This window comes from Gadus morhua, chromosome 14 (genome assembly GCF_902167405.1).
Source record: "Gadus morhua chromosome 14, gadMor3.0, whole genome shotgun sequence".
NCBI lineage: Eukaryota > Metazoa > Chordata > Actinopteri > Gadiformes > Gadidae > Gadus > Gadus morhua.
This window is the reverse complement of record NC_044061.1, coordinates 25,261,872-25,283,081: the sequence shown is the minus strand read 5'-3', so window position 1 is coordinate 25,283,081 and position 21,210 is coordinate 25,261,872. Positions and strand designations below refer to the sequence as shown.

At 45.7% G+C, this 21,210-nt stretch overlaps 1 protein-coding gene across 1 annotated transcript in view; it reads left to right on the top strand.

The window, feature by feature from the left end:
• The window catches only part of tox3 (TOX high mobility group box family member 3), a 39,090-nt gene that overhangs the window by 17,872 nt on the left and 8 nt on the right, over positions 1-21,210 (top strand). The window contains exons 2-7 of the mRNA XM_030377642.1: positions 3,335-3,397; positions 9,647-9,898; positions 16,929-17,195; positions 17,998-18,228; positions 18,531-18,611; positions 19,079-21,210. The exon at positions 19,079-21,210 is cut by the window's right edge and continues 8 nt beyond it. Coding sequence (XP_030233502.1) covers positions 3,335-3,397; positions 9,647-9,898; positions 16,929-17,195; positions 17,998-18,228; positions 18,531-18,611; positions 19,079-19,975 — 1,791 coding nt within the window. The 3' untranslated portion in view covers positions 19,976-21,210. The remainder of the gene's footprint in view (positions 1-3,334; positions 3,398-9,646; positions 9,899-16,928; positions 17,196-17,997; positions 18,229-18,530; positions 18,612-19,078) is intronic.

The following is a 21,210-nucleotide window of genomic DNA, read 5'->3' as shown; positions in this document are numbered from 1 at the left end:
ATGTAAATACCGCTTTGGAGGTGGACCGAATCATAATCATTCCGTTTAATCTGCCTCCAAACGCTCAATAATGGAGTAAACTGTTGTGTTTATCATAACTATTTCAGTTAGAATAAATGAATCACACTGTTAACCAAAACATATGAATACTAATACAAATTTGTGTCCTTATCTCTTGATCTCCTTTGCCGTGCAATGGTTTGAGTTCTGTCTCTCATTGCAGTCTCTGCACGTGTGATGCAGCTTGCATGTAAGCTCCTTATTCTCCCCTGTCAAACACTTATTGAGGAAATCTGCTGCTGGTGCAGAAGAAGTAGAAGAGGAAGTGAAAACATGCCACGGCCAGGGCTTGCAGCCCAGTGTTGCCATATCTGGCACCAAGGGCTGCTGGTATTACAGAGCACCTTTAGCCATGAATTCACTGACTTAATAGAAGTCCCCTATCCCAAAGAGACCTTGTTTGTCCAGCTACTCGTTGCAATCTGCTGGACACCCTCTTGCATGGATGTAGAGGAGAGACATTTAAATTTAAGTACATTTTATCAGGGGGATATCACCCACAAGAAATACAAAGAATCGCGTACATTTTACATGGGTTTTTAGAGTTTTTACGTCCGCGTACATATTTTGAGTTTGCACCCTCCAACAAATCTGTCGGCAGTGTTCGTCCGGCATATCAAAAAACTTTAATGGCACGGCGTTGGCTGTCATCAATGACCCAATTCTGCTCCTTACCGTCAGCTGTGCAGTCCGACCGCTCACGCCTAATTTACTCTGGCAGTTGACGTAATCAGCACGGCCATGAACATGAGCATCTAAACTCTGTCCCTCCCTTCCCTCCCCCACTCCCCTCCCTCCCCTCATCCACTCACCCCCTCCCCTCACCCCCTTTAATATGAATTGAGAATAACAATAATACAAGTTCCTTCCTGGTCGGGCTGCCTACCAGCCTACCAGCCCCCCCCCCCCCCCCCCCAAGGGCTAGCCACGCTACGCTAGTGCTTTAACAGTGAAGATTGATACGGCGGTGGCTGGGGACATTTCTCGCCATGTTAGGCACAGTTATTTCCGGAGATTGGAGACTAGTGTTTGAAGGCCCCCCCCCCCCATCACAATAGAATATCACTCACAGAGATTGAGTCCAGAGATCATTACGCCGGTAATTGGTGCCTTGCCTCTTTGATTGCATATTTTGCTAATGAAGCTAATGGGATTCATGCCAACACGGTTTGCGGTGTAATTTCATTTTACATGACCTTTAACAATGTTGTCCCTCCGTTGTGCTTTCTCATTGTTAGGCTCTCAAATTAAAGATCATGTTTTGGGAAACACAATCCAGAGATGTTACAACCCAGCGAGTTAAAAACAAGCGAGTGTTGATGCTACAAGATGCATTGAAAGAATTATGACCTTCTTTACTCCTTTCACTCTTAGCCAGGGGTAAGAATTGTTCTCTTTAGACCCAAAAACGACTAGCTGTACTCGGGTTCAGTGCAGTCCCATTCACGGCGAGGAGAAGAGATTTGGAGGAAATGGAGACAGCCGCATGTGGCGCCCTATCTGTCCTGTAATCGCCACAATGTTCCCACTGTTTGAAAAGAAGGGGCCAAATCCGCCCAGCTTCAATTTGCTATCTAAAAGAAGTAGGGGGACAGGGTAACCTTACTGAGATAAGCCCAACGTGGGGTTAATGATCAGCCGGGCCGCTGAGGTAACCCAAGCATTTCACGACTCAAAGTTAGACACAGCTGGGACGTGTGAGAGAGGGCGCTACGTATTGGCAGATGTTTCACAGCTGAACTTGCGGAACATCTGTCAATGAAATGTGCATTCCTGCATTTATGGATTTTTCTTTTCTGTTTGGATATTCCCCCATGCGTATATACATCTCAGAGTGGCAGGAAGCTGTGCTTCCAGTGTGAAGCGGCTTCAGGTACCGCTGGCTCCGAGGGGCCAGAGAGCCCTAACCACATGCTTTGGCAACTGCAAGCAGAACTGGTGTCCCCACTTATTGGTGTGTAACGCTGTTAACATTGCTGCTGATTCGCCAGCGCCTCTCCAAGGCATAGACTAATTAATGGATCCCACTCACAGTTGATTAGCAGCAGTTCTTTCGGTAATTACATTCACACACAAACCACGGAGAAGAAAGGAAGAATAAGGGACTGAAAAAAGCAGAGACACAAAAGATGGGTGAAATACATTAATGCACTCTTCAGTACAGTCTGATCTTAATTTGTTACTGCTATTGTTTGGCCCAGTGCTAAGATAAGAAACTGTTTTCGTCTATGAAAGTTGTGGGGCATTCATAATTTAAGAGTGTAATAAACACACAAAGGGGATCTGGCACGCGGTTGAAAGGAAGAGAGAGAGAGTGAGCACGGGGCCGTGTTGTCGGTGGAACTTCATGAAGTCTCCGCTAGCTCGTGTTCTCCCCGCTCGCCGTGTGGGCTGGGTTTACACTGCTCAGTCACACAGAGGTGTATTGTGCTCGCGGGCCCAGCTGCTCACCCATAATTCTTCATTCTATGTCCCATTGTTCCTACCTGTCAGCACGCTTGTGTCTCAAAAGAAAGGAAGTGGCTGCCATTTTGCCAGCAGGCTGTGTGGGTGGAAGATGGGGGGAGGGAGGGGATGGTGAGAGGGGTGGGGAGTGCAGCAACACCCTTCTATTTGTTCATTCACTTTTTTTATCAGTTTATTTATTTAGCCAAAGCGCCACTTTTTAACTGCTCATCTTGTAGTTTAACAGCCGAGCCTGATTGGAAATCAGTACTGCATGTGCAAACTTTGTTTGTGTCGGATGTGAAGGACATGATTGATACGTCTCCTGCCGCCTAATTGACATCAAATATTAATGACACAGACATGTATAAACCACAAATGAGGATCATCATCAACATCAAATATGTATGTTCATTTGTGTGGTAATTAGTCACTTATCCCCCAATCGCTGCGTGTTTCAGTCCTTCCCACTTCCTACCCTGACGCTGGGTAGGCCTGCTGTGGGCTCCTTGAAGCTAATAACCTGCCACTGCATGTTGATACTTTGCTTTGTCATGCAAACGCCTCTGTAATTGACATCCCATAATAGCTGAATGGGCCGGCCAGCTTCTCATTATCGTTGCGTTAAATTCGCTCAGGCCTCTCGCTGCGTCCCAATCACAGGGCCGTAGCGATGGGTGTGAACGTTGCCCAAGTAGTGGAGCGTGGATTCAGGGGCAGATATCAGAGTGGGACATGCCTTCTGAAAAGGGCGTTTTTTTGCAGGTTTGTGTTGGGATAGGTGTAAACGCTGATGGTTAATGTGGTGGTTGTTCTCTTCTGTTCCCAGTTCCAGAACAACAACTACATGAACATGACGGACGCAAGTGGAGCCCTTCTCGCGGCTGGCGATGTGAGTATGATTTGAGTGATGTGACTGGCGAAATGAGTTGGGTCCCTTTGTTTAAACGTTCTGATCTACTCTGCATGTCATTACCTCACCTCCTTCATTACCCCAAAGAAAAATTAACAAGTGAGTGATGGGCAATAAGGTATTTATTTTGACCCCTGACCTCGTTTGAAAGTATCTGGATAAACAATTGACTTAAATTAGCTTTCAGTGTAGCGGGCTCACACACAGTTTGGCCCTTTAGCAAATATGTGTCAACCCTCAACATCGGCCGTGTTCCAACACTAAATCACTAGCCCAACGCCTCTTGTTAGCAACTGCAAATCAGCACCCTACAAGGACAGCCCAGGTAGAACACGTCAAAACGAGAGAGAGGTACTGACAACAGAGTGAGACCCTGGCGCTCGTTTTGTTTTTCATGAGCGACAGTCTTCCTCCACCGCGAAATAAAAAGCAAAACAAGACGTAACTGTGTTCTAAATATACTGTTCTTAGTCTCCCTCCAACCACTCCACTGCCCTGTCATTAGAGACAAGTACACCAGAAATACCCATCATCCTCTGTGGCCGAACAAACTAATCTCATCCGACTATACTTCGAGATGGGTCTGCTTTTCAAACCCTAATAGACGCTCAGAGCCTTGCCCGATGAAAACTGGATCTCATTGTCCGCGCGCCGCGTTTGTCCACATCGCCAACAGCGGCCATTGTTTCAGTTTTTTAATTAACTCGGTGTAGTGGACGCCATTGTGACGTTCCACACAAAAAAATTAAAAGGATAAACACGCCAACGTGGTCAACGTGTTGAGAGAGGGGGTGTGACCTTATGTCTGAGTGACTGCACCACAAAGCCCAAGAGCACTATGGGAGTAAGTTTTAATTTTACTCCACGTTTGCTTCGAGTGGGTGCTTCCTCTCTCCGTCCAGGGGCGGCTGGGGGCCGCCGTACTTGAGGAGTGTGTGTGTGTGTGGTTACATGTAGGAGGTTTGTGTTGTGTGAGGAGGACCCACAGCCAGCTGTGAGGGCCCCTCTGTGAGGGCCAACGCTAGGGAGAGCGGTTGTATGGGAGGGGAGGGGGGAGAGCAGGGGGTACTAGTTGATAGAACCGCTCTGCTCATTTGCATTTTATCAAAGGAAACAACTGTTTCCAGCGTTACGGCCCAGATGGCGTTATGGAGGAGAGGGAGGGAAGAAAGAGAGGCCAGGGGAGGAAAGTGCAAGGAAACGTGAACAGTGTTCCAGGCGCAGTGTTATTGTTCCGTGGTTTTTTTCTTAATGATTGAGGCAGTTTTCCCAGCAACGCCCATAAAGAGATTAATTTTTCTGATCACAATGTTTTGTACAAATGGATCCTATAATACGTTTCGCCGGTCGGGATGACTCTGTTCAGTGTGACAAAAGGACTCTGTGTTCTTAAGAGTTATAATAAGTATGCAGGCTTTATTTACGGAGCACTTACACAAAACATTAAACCTGATACACATTAAGATGAACAGTAGTATGTAGGTGAAAAAGTTCATTCTTTCCCCAGCTGTAACTGCTCCGAGTCTAAGTGAAAAGCTCTCTCTTAACCTCCTGACTCCTAAATGTACAACCGGTTCCTGTGTGTGGATTCATAGTAATCCCCATGCAGCCATTACCGCTCTGTGCACAACTTATAATTAAGATACATCGGACGAAAGCGAAAGCCATCCTGCGCGTGAGTGTCGGAGCCATTTAGATAGCTGACATATCATTTACCTTATGCACTTAAGGGATGAGATAAGATGACCTCTGTGCGCTCCGGTAAAGAATACAACCCAACAGGGGGAAAAGCTTCGCTGCTTCGCTCAGGGAAAACGATCCAGTTCCCCGAGATAGAGTTCCTCCTAACAGATATCAACTTACCTCCGCAATCCAATTAGAGAGGTGTAATGAACTACAAACATGCAGAAATGGCCTTCAGATATTTCAAATTCTGAATAATGTTGATTGGGGGAGCCACAGTGGGAGCTGCCATGCCGGCAGAGCCCTGCACTCAGAGCCGGTCGCGGTGTTGGAAACCGGAGCCTACACACTGGCGCTATTGATTCCGAGGACGATTATATGCTGTAATTGCATGGTGCTGCCTTTAACAAGTCTTGGTTATTGCATCTGTGAATTGGATTACAAAGTTTATTGAAAGACAGGAGAAATTGGCTTAGAAGTGTTTTCTGGTTGTCAGGCCTCCTCGTATCTGACGGGCTCGGCCTCCGGGAAAGGAGAGGGACTTGGGAAGGGTTTGATGGGGGAATATCATCGTAAACGTCTCTCCTTCAGCGCCTTGCCATATTCCCTGTGCGTTTTCATCGCCACAATCGGCGATGAAAACGTTTATTGTCATTTGCGCTTTTTGTGAAAAAACTGAGTGCTGATGTGAATGGTGTGCGTTGAGTTTAGTGAGATGAGTTCTGTCTTCTGTGGGTTCGATCAGGGTTTTATCGGAATATGCTCTGCTGCCACGTGCATGCCAAGCTTGAACCTTTAAAGATAACATAAGTACTTAAGAATAAAGGTTAACGCTGGACAATAAGGAGACATTAATTACCCTTTAATTAACATTGGTTTAAGTAGGGATAAGAATAAACAAACAATTAACAGTTAACAGTTAATTCACTTCAAACCCTTGTTCTTGTACCCATAAATTAACATTTAAGGCAGTGATAAGTATTGTTGTATTGCATTAGCATAAGGGTGAGGATTAAGGTAAATGGGTTAGGGTTAGGATTAGGGATAGGGTAACCCTAACATCATTAATAATGTATAAATTACAAGTTAACATGAGCACCATCAGTAAATTATCGCTGGACCACAGAGTTACTGTTAAATAACTGTTAATTGTTAGTTGAGGCATATAACAGAATTCATTAATGTTTATTAATAAAGCCTTAATGTAAAGTGATTCAGAATAAAGATCATTCATAGCCATGCAACCAGGGGATCTCAGTGATCAAATATGAACTACGGTACTCACTATCTAACTATCAAAGTAATGTCAAAATATGCCGCATCAAAATGAACTCGGAGGTAAAACAAATAGAAATAGAACAAACACACTCCTCTGCATCTGCTGCTGAGGCCGGCCCACCGTGCTGCCTGAGAATACACTGGCAGCCAACGGAACCAAACCAACACACTCACAGCCATGTACGCACACTCATGCACACAGTCACACACACACACATGCAAACATTCACATAAATGCACACACACACAAATACACATGCACGGACATCATGCACACACACAGACACACACTGAAACATGCATGCACACACACACACACACACACACACACACACATATACACACGCACACACACACACACACACACACACACACACACACACACACACACACGCGCGCGCACACACACACACACACACACACACACACACACACACACACACACACACACACACACACACACACACACACACACACACACACACACACGCATGCATGCACACACATACACACACAAACATGCATACAAACACATAGGCATCGATACACACACTGGGTTACATAAAACAAATGTCAACTGACTCTGCCCACATATGCTTTTGTCCTCCTTTAGATGTCCATGCCTACTTCACTCTGAGCATCTGGTCGGGCACTTGGCTCTTGTGAGCCTTTCAGAACAATTTAAATGGATAATCAGCCCGCTGATGTGAATAAAGTGGATTGTGCATCTCTTAATCTGAGATCAGAGCCCCCTCTAAGCTGCTCCCCATGCAGAATTAGACTGGCTTTATGTGAAGTGACACCAGACCGTGGGTTTGACTCGGTGGCACTCCATGGGCACCGCCAGACTCTCCCCGTCTGGCACCGACAGCCGAGGGACGGCCGTGCTCCGCTGACAGCTGACACTGACTCCGCGCCCGCCGATGAGACACCAAACTCTGTGTCTCTATTATCAGCTTTGTGGGGATTTTCATTTGGCCCATCATGACCGGGGCGCTCCGGCCCCATCCGACACGCTCCGTTACAGTGACGACCGTCCGCTCTCTGTCCGCCTGTCGGACACACGTCCATTTTGGAGATACCAAAGTTGATACATTCGTTCGTACCGCCCTTCTGTTGAAGGTTGTTTGACATCTCATCTCGGGTCTTTGATTCAGGCCACTGTGTGCCGTTCCTGTATGGCCTACATAGTACTGCCCTAATTCAACGTACACAATTCAATAGCACTAGGAACCCACTTGCACCAGCGAATGGTGTCAACGTGTGGCTGGGGGGAGGTGATTTAAATGGTACAAGTGATGGATTGTCTACAGAGTCTCTGTTTGACTCCAATGTTGACTCGTGTTTCTTGCGTTGTGCACCAGGCACTTGCTTCATGCACCAAACAGAATGCATCCTTACAGAGAGTGTTCTGTTAAAGGGAGTAAGTGTAGGATTTGTTCTTGCATGAATTGCTTCAAATTGCCAGTAAATAAACAAGATGTAATTCAAGAAAGAAATTAATCCTTTCCCGATTTTCTCAGTTGCGTATAACAACCTACTAGAACAAAAGGTATTATATTTAAACTGGGGCATTTTTGCGGGGGGAAATGGAGGGAAGAGACATAACATTTCTACTTAATGTAACCTTTTATGTATTTTCAGACTTTATTAAGAACCATGATTGTTCCTGAGAAGGCTGCAGTTCACATAGCGGCCAAAGGGGGCAGTAATGAGAGGGATTTCTGATTCTTACCCATGAATCCTTAATAGTGCAGCGCCAAGGAGCCAAACTCTGAAGGCAAAAGGCTAAATCAGGACCTTATGATCAGCAGCTATGCAAAGCCATCCTGCTAATTCTGCGAAATACACGTAAAAATCATCACAAATACAACGTAGTAGCTGAGTAGCAAACAAATATAAGTGTTTTTGTTGCATTTGTGCCCATCCGGAAAAATAATTGTGTGAAAAAACTGTTTCTTACACAAAATACGGTGCCACCACAAGCCACTATACACTTAAGCTGACTGAAAAGGATTACAGAGTGAAAGCATGAGGAATGGGAGAACTGTATTCCCTCCCCTTTACCACTGGAATTCATCAGTGCTTGTCAACTCAGCTGCCCCGAATAGACAATGAATTAGTTTCAAGTATCCATGTGCTGATGCAAGCTAAGGGAACATTAATATTCTCTAATCAAGGGCTGTGTTGGCATATTGCCTCTGAAGCCTCCTCCTGTTATTCCATCCCCTTGTGAAAGCAAATTAAGTCTGAAAGAAGCAGGACAGAATGAGCATTGTGAACATGCTTAGGTGTTATGTATCGCTGCCTCTCATACTGTCCGTGTAGTATACTAAGAAAGAACTGGAAGTAAACAACAACAGCAAACGTGTCAGCGCACTCAATGCAAAAACGATATAATCAATTTAACAAGCAATCAATACAAACAAATGATTTCCCCCTGCAATCTAATCAACAGCAATGCAACAAGGCACATGTTTTTAAACCATTTACAGACAGAGAAAGCTATTGCAAAATGTATGGACACACTTAACTGTTTTCTGGTTTTGTGAGTCCAAAACCTTATTTATTTTCTTTTGGGCTCCTCATCTGTTTTGGTAATTAAGTGCAGTGGTGCTGGAGAAGAAATTGCAGAAAAAGACTGCTCTTATGGACATCTGGATGTGGTGAAATAAAGTGGTTGTTGATATTTTAACAGGTCTCTCAACAGTGGGCAGGGCGAGTTTGAAAGAGGTGAACACTCCTAACTGTAGGAAAGTCAAATAAGCAGATGAAGTGTGACCAAATGCTTTAATTTAAATGCCAGGAGGATTTAAGTGTTTGATGAGAAAGAAAGCAGGCCAGGGGAACAAAAAGAAACATTTCCAGCCGTCCCAAGTATTATAATCTATCAAAATGTTCCCTAAACCCATCTTCTCATGACATGTACTTTTCTCTGCACTTCAGCCCAACATTTCCATTCCAAAGATTAAGGACATTTTTTCCGGTATCCTCTCTTCTTTGATTGCTGTTTGATATTCTAGCATTTTGCTCTTTTTCACTCTGCTCAAAGTGGACTTAAATAGGTTTAGGAAATGTAACATCTCAGTGCACTTCTCGACAAGTCTATTTGTGCTGAACTAAAAGACTCCCGTTCAGAAACAAAGTTGTTTGATTTAATCCCTCCGAGGTTTCCGCCCGGCGCGCTGCATCTAACTCAACCAGCGATGCCGTTTCGGTTAGATGTGTTTGGTGAAACTGTGTTTTTGTGGCCCTTTTTCTCTATAGACGTTCCACACGCCCAGTTTGGGGGATGAGGAGTTTGAGATTCCACCAATCACCCCTCCACCGGAGATGGAGCACGGCCTTGCGTTATCGGAGGTGCACTCTCCCTTCCAGGGGGGCCAGGAAACGGCAGCTCAACACCGGGTTCCCTTAACCCCTCAGTTCCCCCCACAGAGCCTAGAGCTGCCTTCCATTACCATTTCACGCAACATGATGGACCAGGACGGGATCGCGGGCAACAATGGCCTACCTGCGGTGAGCGCTACATTGTGCACACACAGCATGCCCAGATCATATTCAACATCTTGTTATACATGTACACATTCACGTTGGATTTACCGTTTCGCAAGCTTTTGTCCATATCAGAGACTAGCACGATGATTCGGTTTGCTACAATACCATCAGATGTAAGGTTCTTGTTACTGTATATTAGTGGCTGAGCGGCACTATGTGATGGAGGTTGAAGAAATAAACACTTCGTTCTCACATGTTTGTCATTACGGGGTCACCATCACGGGGGTTAAGTGTGGCACATATAGTCAGTGCCGCAGCTGGCCATGCTATCAACATGGGAGGTATACTATATGCTCACATTGAGTAAATGTCATGATATTGTTTTACTAACTGTGAACACAAAACACAAAACGTCTGCACACATTGGCCGGGATCCACTCTTCGGAAGGCGAGCAGATGTGGTTGGATGGCCGGTGTTATCAGAGTACAAATACAATTCAGACCCAGAAGGACTGTGGAAATGTCCCCCCAAAGCACCGCTTTTTCACGGCCTCATAGATCATTCATGTTCCTCCCAGAAGCACGACTACTGTAAACGCTGATGCATGCTTCTGTCTGCTGTCACGTGAGGCCTTTGTTGGGCCTTTGTCTGATATCCCACTTGTTTCTGCTTTTGTATTATTCAATAGCATGGAAGTGTGAGGGCTTTAGGTTCAGCTCTTAAATAAAGATGGCTGGCACTTGGCGTTCCGGAATTAGCTACAGGCAACGTTTAGTGTACAAGTACGTTAAGTACAGAGCCGTATAGTTTATTTAGGAAATTAAAATAGATTTTCTGGGGAAAGTGCTGCCCTTCAATGATATGGATGGTCAGATTCAGTAAAGGCATAAAAGCGGATGAAGAATCTTCTCTTCACTCTAATGTTTTGTGCTATAGATTTTAAGATTGTTATCTCAGAAGAGAAAGACATTTTCAAATGCCACAATCACATGAGCATTGGGGAGGAATAAATTGAAATGTCACTGCCTGACTAGTTGTCTTACAGACCTATTACGAAATGGAAGATTCATTTCGGGGCAAAGACACGAAATAATGAAGACATGCAGAGGGACCGAGTTGACCTTGTAGACCTCAAAACCAAATGATGGTTATAACTTGGAAATGGTTGAAGGTACAAGAATATACTCTCTCTCTCCCCCCCTAAACAAAGCAGTGATGTGTCATATTTATTTACATTCCATATGGGAAGAGGCTATAGGTGATTATGGCACTCTCTCTTGCTGCGCCTCATGCTGCTGGCACACTGTTAAAATAATTGAAGTTTTTTTTAACTATCTCTGCGGCGTTAACGGCACTGAGTCTCACAGGGTGTTCGCCTAAAGAATTTTCATTTCATGGTCAGTTAAGCTTTCTACATCTGGAAGAAACGGAACCTTGACACAATTACATTCCTGACTGTTCTCACGACTTGCTGGAGGATTAGATTTGATTCTCTAACATTGTTCCTCTTTAACACCATTTGCATGGCTCATGTCGCTGATTGTGTGTAGACTCCATTAAAAAAGAAACACCAGTGAATGAATGCGGGGGTTTCTGCTCCTTTGCCTCGTGGCCTTGCGAGCGAGGCGGGACCAGCGCCGTTCGTTATCACTCATCACACATTGTAAGGCAGCACACAGGCTTAGGGTGGCCCATCGTTCTCCCTGCAAATGGGATTGATCCCCAAAAGTCAAGAGACAATACGCAGAAGAAATTCAATTCATCTACATACTTTATCTTCACTTTGAGAAAGGAACACAACTTGAAAAGCGATAAGGGACCGTCTTTTGATGGATTCCTTTTACAATAAACAGCGGTTTAGCGTGGGGGGGCGGGGGGCTCTTATAAAGGATGTTTTGTGGTTGTGTCAGTGTCTTAATAATGGAGTTACAGGGTCATATATGCATGCACTTTGCATTCAGTGTTTTCATTTCGATTTAGCTCCATGCGCCGTGCACCTCTGCATGCAACCCGTCCCTGCTTTCTATAGGGGCTGAACAGTCTGTAAAGAACCCTCTTTATACCCAATCAGAATCACTTTACCTGGGCTATTTTCGGAGGTCCCATCCATGTCATTGCTCTGCCAAGTGTTCGACTAATTTCTCTCCCCTAATGCCGAGCATATGTCTTTGAAATTGGCCACAGATGCGGGGGGCTTGTATGACAGGAATACGTGTTCTCAGCTGCACAAATGCCTGGCAAGGCCCTGCATCTGAAGTCATTATTTATTTAATCTGCTCTCCTAACAAGCTTCTGACTCGTTTTGGTCTCCCAGCATGTGTCCTGCTGATTTGTGATTGAATCTCAATAGTGCCAAATAGTAGCAGAGTCGGAGCTGCCAGCCTGGCTTTATTCACAATCTCTACTTGATGCTCTCCCCGCTGCACAGCGAGGGTCCCTGGGTACTATTTCAGAAAGCACCTGGTGCCTTCATCCCTACCAGCCTTTCCTTTTCTTCCCTTCCCTCGGAAACTGTAAAGTTCACCATCGACCCAGCAGCCAGCCACCATTGGGTTGGAATAATACGGTGCAAACCAGGTAGAAAAGATGCATAAGGAGTGGCTTTATATCAAGGCATGTGAGGTAACGTCTCTTTGGTTGGCTGGTTGGTGTTTCTGATTCATTAGGACTACAGCCGTGCACCCATTATAAAAGATAATACCTAATCAGAGTTGTGACCTCATGCATCTCTTTGCGACTGCTTGACATACAAGATTGGACCCCAGCCAGCCATATATGCAGCTTTTTGCTCACACGGTTCAGTACTCTCATATATTGTGCAGTTCATCAGTGAACCTAACACCCTAAATGTTGACTACACACAAACCCATATATCCCGAAATCAAATGGAAAATGTGGCCACTGTTGCAGAAAGCATGTGTTTTACACAGTTTCTTTTTTTTCCTCGTCTTATCTCCCTTCAAGCCAAGTGGCACTGACATCAGTTGAACATCAATTTCAGAGAGTGGATTTTTTTCACTCCATTACATTTTTCTTTTTTTTCCTCTCCCAATCTCTCTATGCGTGTCTCTCTCTCTCTGTCTCTCTCTCTGTCTCTTTGTCTCTCTCTCTCTCTCTGTCTCTTTCTCTCTCTCTCTCTCTCTCTCTCTCTCTCTCTCTCTCTCTCTCTCTCTCTCTCTCTCTCTCTCTCTCTCTCTCTCTCTCTCACTCTCTCTCTCTTCTCTATCGCTCTCTGTCACGACAGCCGGTCATTGTGACACACTAGGGTCAGTCAGAAATGAAAGATATTCATGCAGGCGTGCAATGCTAGTAATGAAGTCTTGGCTTGACCTTCTGCATGATTGATTCTGTAATTTGGTTTTCTCAGGCTTGGCTCAAAATGTAATGATGTCATGTTGAACATGTTTTAAATACCCATAGTGCATCAGGAGATATGTGGAAGGGGTGTTGGCGTGATCTGGGAGAGAAGCACCAATTGGCCCCATGGTGTGTTTGTGTGTGTGTGTGTGTGTGTGTGTGTGTGTGTGTGTGTGTGTGTGTGTGTGTGTGTGTGTGTGTTTGTGCGTGTGTGTGTGTGTGTTTGTGTGTGTTTGTGTGCGTGTGTGTGTGTTTCCACAAGGTGAGTTTTAGATAGATTTGATTTAGAGAGGTAAGGGAGAAAGTACACATTGCTAGAGAGAGAGAGAGAGAGTGCGAGGGGGAGAGAGAGAGAGAGAGAGAGAGAGAGAGGGAGGGAGAGGTGTGTTTGACTGAGACAGGGCAGCGGAAAGAAAAACAATTTATCTTCATGCTATTATAGCCTTTACTGGCATTCAAAATTCCATTTTTCTCATTTGGCTTAAGCACAGACTTCAGCGGGCTGCTGAAAATGGAGGGAAAAAAAATAAAATGATGTCCCCGTTTAGAGGCCGAGTAAAGGAATATGTGCAGAGCACTGATAAACTATCTTTAATAGGACTGACCTTTCATGCTGGCGAAAGTTACTGGGGGATTCATCCTTATAATTACCATATAGATGATTTTGCCCCTCTCCTGCCATGGAACATTTCCAAGAGCTGGGCTGTTGATTGAATGGAAATTGAACTTGTTAACATTCTTTTCAGCCTGTTATAGCTCACATGGTACCACTGTTCATAAATTCGCCCCCTCTCCAAATTCCTATTTGCAATATCTCCAACAACAGTCGCGAGCCGTATTTCTTGACATTGCTGTTTATATTTGTATTCCTTAACTGGGGATAAGAGATGCGAGCTATCTAGTCCCAACACTCGTAGGCTTCTGAGCTCTGTAAATGCACCACCAAATATTCAATGCTACCTATAGATACATGTTGTGTTGTTAGCATAATTCTGGTTGTTTAATCATTTATTGGAATATTAACAGATACAATATTGAGGCAGATATTAATTAGACTGTTTGGATCACAATTGACCTTTTGAAAAATATAAAACGGTGTTGTTATACTATGTATGTATCATGTCTCAACCTCCATATTTCTTATGCGGATTTCTCCGGAGATTACCCTAATCTTAGTGGTTGATTTGCTCTCTTGGTGTTAGCATGGGGTGTGACTGCGCAGATGGGAAACATGCAGATACATAAACGAAAATGCACGTGCACAGGGTCCAACCTGAGAAGGCGCGCACAAGTCGACCACTGTGGAACCCAGATAAGGACTTTATTTGCAGATTTATGATGACTATCAACCTTTCTAGTGAGAGGCCTAACGGAGCTGCAGACAATGCTGCAATCAATATGCAAATGAGACAGCGCAGAGACCAACTTGTTCTGGATTTTTATTCATAATCAGCACCACTGTTATTTAAGACGGAAAAAGGATGTCAGTTATTGCCGATTGTTTTTCCTCGCAGCATAGCGTTTGTTCAAATCAGGGCTCTTTTTACTATCAATGCTATTTTATATCAATACATGAAGTGGAAAATCATTGCCTCTGCCATGAAAATGTGGCAGAGCGCTTATCAATCTAACAAGGATGATATGTTTTAGTGGGGGATATTTAACTGTGGCAGGTCCCCAAAATGCACCACATCTAAAAGCCATTTTGAGGAAATCACCATATTCCAAATAAATGGTGGAATGGGCCATTGCTCTGAGTCAAAATTGCATCGTTGGGATTGGGTGAGGGTGCTATTATACAGATGGCTACGACTAATGAGCTCAGTGTGTGTCTTTGATGTTTTCAACGAGCAGAGAGCAAACTGAGAGCCATCGTGTTCCCAATAATGAAGATGAGGAGAACACTTTGGGCAGGATATATGGAAATCAGAGTCACTCGGTCAATGCTTGTTTACTTGAGCATTTTAAGGAAGAATACTTGAAGGCATGCGACGCGTTCGCGTCGAGGAATATTCCATGCACGTTTATAAAGAATAGGTTTTGCAGTTAGCAAATATCGATTCTGATGAATGCGCAGAGAGATAAATTGCGTTTGATGATTTGATAGGTGGCATTTATCACACAGTGTAGTCCTGACACGGGGAACAGAAAATAATTTATAGATCCAGCGAGTTTGTTTGAAAATGCTATTACGATATTGTTTTTGAAGGCGGCCGTTCACAAGGTCCTTTCAATGAAGACAGGTGCGCCGCGGTTTATCATGTGTTGATGGAGAGATTGAATTCTGCACCGCTGAATACCCTGATGGATCTGCCTAGGGAGAACAAATCCTGGCTTCTGTTGTGTTCTATTATCCGTCGTCGGTCCATGTCACTTCTACCGGCGCTCTGATCGGTCTCACCTCTTAGGAAGCTGCAGTCCACTTCATTTCACCCTGGTCGCAATCAATGCATACACTAATGTCGCCACTATGGTGAATCTCTTTCGAGAGCCCAAAATGTCCACAGGAGAGGACCAGACTCAATCTTTTAGAAAATAAGTTATTATACTGCAGCCGCAACAGTGGAAGGCAGAGAATCTGTCCGAGGCACTTACATTTTATCCTCTCAACCAGTTGATTTATGGAGTTGATTATACAGAAGTATTTCTTCTACTATTTGGCAGCTAAAGTATGATCTATGAAAGCAGCCGCAAAATAGAATTCAGTCTCTAAACGTAGCCGGGCTATCATTTCTCCGTGGCCCCGTCCCCAGAAGCAGGGGGAGGTACAGCATTTAAAAAGTCACATTTTGCGGAAAAGTACAGTGTCTTTTTAGGTTACGGGCACCTCAATCGCAAAGGGAATCGGTGAATAATGGTCACATACAGACGGACACTGAATGGATCTGTCCGTTTTTATTTGAGGGGTTAGGTTTTAGTCTGAGTGGATCTGAGGGTCTACTTGTGTACCCATGTCTATTGAAACCCTCCAGACACCAAAAAAACCCTGTCAAAGATTTCCATACAATAGCTATTTTTCTTTAGCGAATCAATTGATTTCTGTTGCCCTCGCTATTCCTGTCTTAAGAGGAGGGCGGCTCCCCTATCAAGGCCTTGGATCCTGGGCGGAAATGGGGCAGAGTGACATGTGATCTATCCGGCCGGCGCCCAATGAGATAGTTCAAGGCTAGGGCTTCTCAAGCCTTCTCCGGGCCGGAGGAACGCCACATTCAATAGGCCGGTGAATAGGGAGGCGGCGAGCATCAATAAGGGTGGCATTGCATTGTGCACCCCAGATAATGAATCCCCACGGGTCCTCTTCTGGGGTAAACCTGGGTTGATAGGTTTTTTGTCATTCCCGAAGCCCTACTTTTGGATGGGAAACCCTGTTTTTCTTCCTTGTGTCGTATTTATAGCATACACTGTGTCACATGTGTAAGTGATATACTGGACATTGATACATAAATGACTAACATTAACTAAGGTTCTGGTCAATGATACGATATGAAACCTTGTTTTCCTTCTTATACAGTGTACACAAACGACAGTCTGTATATACTGTGTCACATGTGACATGCTGGACATTGATACACAAAAGAGCAACACTAAATACGTTCCTGGTCAATATTGTTGACATAAAACCCTTAATGCTCGAAAACGTTGTGAACATGAAATCTCATCGCAGCGCTTCTTGTTCTACCTGTTCCTCTACAGAACCTGGGACCCGGCCACCTCCGCCAGTATCCCTCCAACCAGGCCATGATGATGAGGTCCCTCATCAACATGAACAACCCCAACGGCATGATGCCCCGCGGTCACCTGACCACCATCAACCAATCCCATCTCAACGCGCAGCTCGGCGTCAACATGTCCGGCCCCAACAACATCACCCACACCTCTCCGTCCCCGCCCACCAGCAAGTCGGCCACGCCCTCCCCCTCCAGCTCCATCAACGAGGACGACCAGGATGACAGCAACCGGGTGAGCAGACCTGGGATCTGTTAGTGAGCCAGTAAGAGCAGACCTAGGATCTGTTAGTGAGCCAGCGACAGCAGACCTGGGATCTGTTAATTAACCAGTGACAGCGGACCTGGGATCTGTTAATTAACCAGTGACAGCGGACCTGGGATCTGTTTATGAACCAGTGACAGCAGACCTGGAATCTGTTAGTGAACCAGTGACAGCGGACCTGGGATCTGTTTATGAACCAGTGACAGCGGACCTGGAATCTGTTAGTGAACCAGTGACAGCGGACCTGGGATCTGTTAGTAAACCAGAGACAGCAGACCTGGGATCTGTTAGTAAACCAGTGACAGCAGACCTGGGATCTGTTAGTAAACCAGTGACAGCGGACCTGGGATCTGTTAATTTACCAATGAATGCAAAGGTTTGGAAAGGCCTCTCGGGAAGGCTCTGCAGGACTAGAGATGCTTTTGTATGCTTCAGAGAATGCGACTGTAAATATTCACCAATCTGGTTGACCATCTGCATGACAGCAATTGTGTATGGAAATGTGTGATTATTTTAATGGAAGCGCAGTTGCTCATGTCTGTCCTTTATCGTCCCATGTGGTCAGTAATATATTTTTGTTCCATTGTTTGGCAGCGTTATAGCTTTTAATAAATAACGCGATAGAAAATGGACAACAAAAGGGAGAGGCGTTTTCGCGGCGGAGCCTTTTCTTAAACCATTCATTGCCCTATGGGTTCACGGGCGGGAACATAACAACGGGCGCCGGTCGTGTCGGTGTCCTTATCTAAATGAGATCGTGTTCCGTCGGCAGGTCATCGGGGAGAAGCGGCCCGCGCCCGTGGACCCCGCCAAGAAGCCCAAGACTCCAAAGAAGAAGAAGAAGAAGGACCCCAACGAGCCGCAGAAGCCGGTGTCGGCGTACGCGCTCTTCTTCAGGGACACCCAGGCCGCCATCAAGGGCCAGAACCCCAACGCCACCTTTGGCGAGGTGTCCAAGATCGTGGCCTCCATGTGGGACGGCCTCGGCGAGGAGCAGAAACAGGTGAGGCCTCCGCCGGCGAGGCTGGATCCACCTCCAGCTTGAAATAATGTTTCTTAAGGGAGTTATTTCTTGCCACCTGGGGGGCTAGGGTTAGGGGGGTGTCATAAATATAAGGCCTGTAAAGCCCTTTGAGACTGTACCTGTGATTAAGGGCTACACTAATAAAATGCATGATTTAAATATTAAGATGTGTATCACCCAAGCTGAAGTAGAGAATTATTTCTAAAACGGGGCATTTATAATATATGTGTGAATTAATCTATTTGTAAATTTAATGACTTGGCCTTTTCTGTTCGTCCCAGGTGTACAAGAGTAAAACAGAAGCTGCCAAAAAGGAGTATTTAAAAGCACTCGCGGCATATCGCGCCAGCCTGGTTTCCAAGGTGAGAAAACATTTCCTTCCTACTTCTTCACCTGTCAAATGTGCTAATTTGAAGCTGTTTAAAATGTAAAATATTCATTGTCGATATTACCAGCCTTCTGGATGGCATTAAAAACCTCCATCCACCTGGACGGCACCGTCTTAAAAAAGAATACCAAACAAATCTCGATGAGCTCCGGGAAGCTAGCTCGAGTACTTAGCATTGTGTAGCATCTTATCCTAGCTATCTTTGTTGTATACGGGGAATGGGTTAACCTAGCGATTGTTAGTGCTTGGCACTTGGTTCTATAAACATCCTTACTGTACCGATAGCGATACATTGTTGTTTCTCTTTCTTCGCCCAAATGTACCTTTTCTAAGTCCCTTTGGATAAAAGCGTCTGCTAAACGCCCTTAATGTCAATGCACATGAGTCTGTGTGTGTTAGCCCTGGCCTTACCGACCCCCTGTCTCCCTCGTGTCCCCGCAGGCCGCCGCAGAGTCCGCCGAGGCCCAGACCATGCGCTCGGTGCAGCAGACGCTGGCCTCCACCAACCTGTCCCCGGGCATGGTGATGCCGTCGCCCCTCAGCCAGCTCTCGCCCATGCCCTCGCCCGGCCTGTCCGCCCTGCAGCAGGCCATGCCGCGGGCCATCGCCCCCAAGCCACTCCAGATGAGACTAGGGGGCGGGGGCAATCAAATGGGGCCCTCTGCGCCGGGGGGCCACCAGAACAACGCCCCCTCCGGGATGCCGCCGCAGATGCTGGGCCAGATGGGCGGCGGGGGCGGAGGCCAGGCCGGCTCTATGTCCCAGATGAGCCCGCCCATGCCTGGGGGGCCGCCGCAGCAGCACTCCATCCAGCACATCCAGCAGCAGCAGCAGCAGCAGCACCAGATGCAGAAGCACCTGCAGCACCACCAGATGCAGCAGCAGCAGATGCACCACCAGCACATCCAGCAGCAGATGCAGCATCAGCATTTCCAGCACCACTTGCAGCAGCAGCTGCAGCAGCACCACATGCAGGAACAGCAGCAGCAGGTGCAGCAGCAGAGGCAACAGCAGCAGCAGCAGCAGCAGCAACAGCAGCACCAACAGCAACAGCAGCAGCAGCAACAGCAGCAGCAGCAGCACTTGCAGATGCAGCACATGCAGATGCACCAACTGCATCAGCAGCAGATCCAGCAGATCCAACAGCAGCAGCAGCAGCAGCAGCAGCAGCAGCAGCAGTCCCAGTGTTCCCCTCCCCAGCACTCTCCAGGCACGCCCCACTCAGTAAGCGGCTCCAGCTCCTTGGGCAGCCCCCAGCCCTCCAGTCAGCCCCAGCAGCCACACCCCTCCCAGATCCAGGCGCACGCCCAGGCCATGTCCCAGGTCAGCATCTATTGAGCCAAAGCGCAGAGTCCCTTTCTCAAAGAATAATAAAAAGCATCATTCTAGGTTGCTTTTTCTAAGTTGCACTTAAAAAGTGTGTCAAAAGAAATATGGGAATGTTATACAGGAGAATTTGTCCATTGTTATAGACGGATATGCACATATGTGTACAGAGCGCGAATACGAACGGTGGGTTTTGTCTATGAAATAGGCTGAGCTGTGAGGGGAGATCTCGTTGCCTGGTTTCTCTGCTGGGTCTTGTTTGTTTCTTTAGGTTTCGTTGTGTTTCTTTTCACTGTCTCGTACGGGGGAAGACATGAATGTCTTTTTGCTGTTTTTATTTAACAATAAAGCTTTATTTATGAGATCAGAGTTGTCAGTTCCGTCTAGCGAATGGATATTTTGAAGTTATTTTAACAAAACCAATTTCGAACGGAAAGATTCCCAGGTAGCGTGTTCTGGAATGGTACCCACAAATCAATACCTGTTACCACACTGGCCAGTATACTCTGAGAACCTCTCGCTGTACCTCTCTTTCACCCCTCATTCCTTTGATGTAATTGATTAAATACTGGCCAGGAGGAAATGATCAAACCATCACATGATGTAGGAGGCTGAAGTGATTTCCTAACACATTGGACTCACGTCACAGAGACAAGAGGCTCCAGGACACGTAGATTGGAAGAGGAGACCTTTGGCTGCATCTCACTGAATGAAGGACAGAATAGACTGACAAATACTGCCATGAATCACCTGCATCACCCTGTCATCGACTGTAGCTGTAATCTGCTGTACATGTTTGGGAGAGAGGAGCCATCACTGTTCTCGGCTGAGTTCCCTTCACCATCCATTGTGTGTTCCTGGCACTCCAAAAACAAGAAGACAACAAAAGATTCCACCCCTCTGATGTGTTTGGTTTTTACTTCAGACGTTTAATAATTAAATTATGTTTTTATTTTGTGTATTAAAGGGATATTTTATTGTTCATACAAATGTCAGGACCGAGGCAGATGGTTTCACGAATGATGTATTTTTACACTATTCCTCAGGTCCTGATTTGTCTCAACAACAAAAAAAGCATTCAAAAGAAGACTCTCTAAGCCAGTTTGTTGCACTGTCAAAGCCAATTGAAAAACATTGGGGGGTATTTTAGCCAGCTGTACATAGAATTCCTGAAAAATAAAATGTTGTACATTTTTCATATCACTTGTTGTAAAGTTTTAATATGTAAGGCTTTAATTAAAACGTTG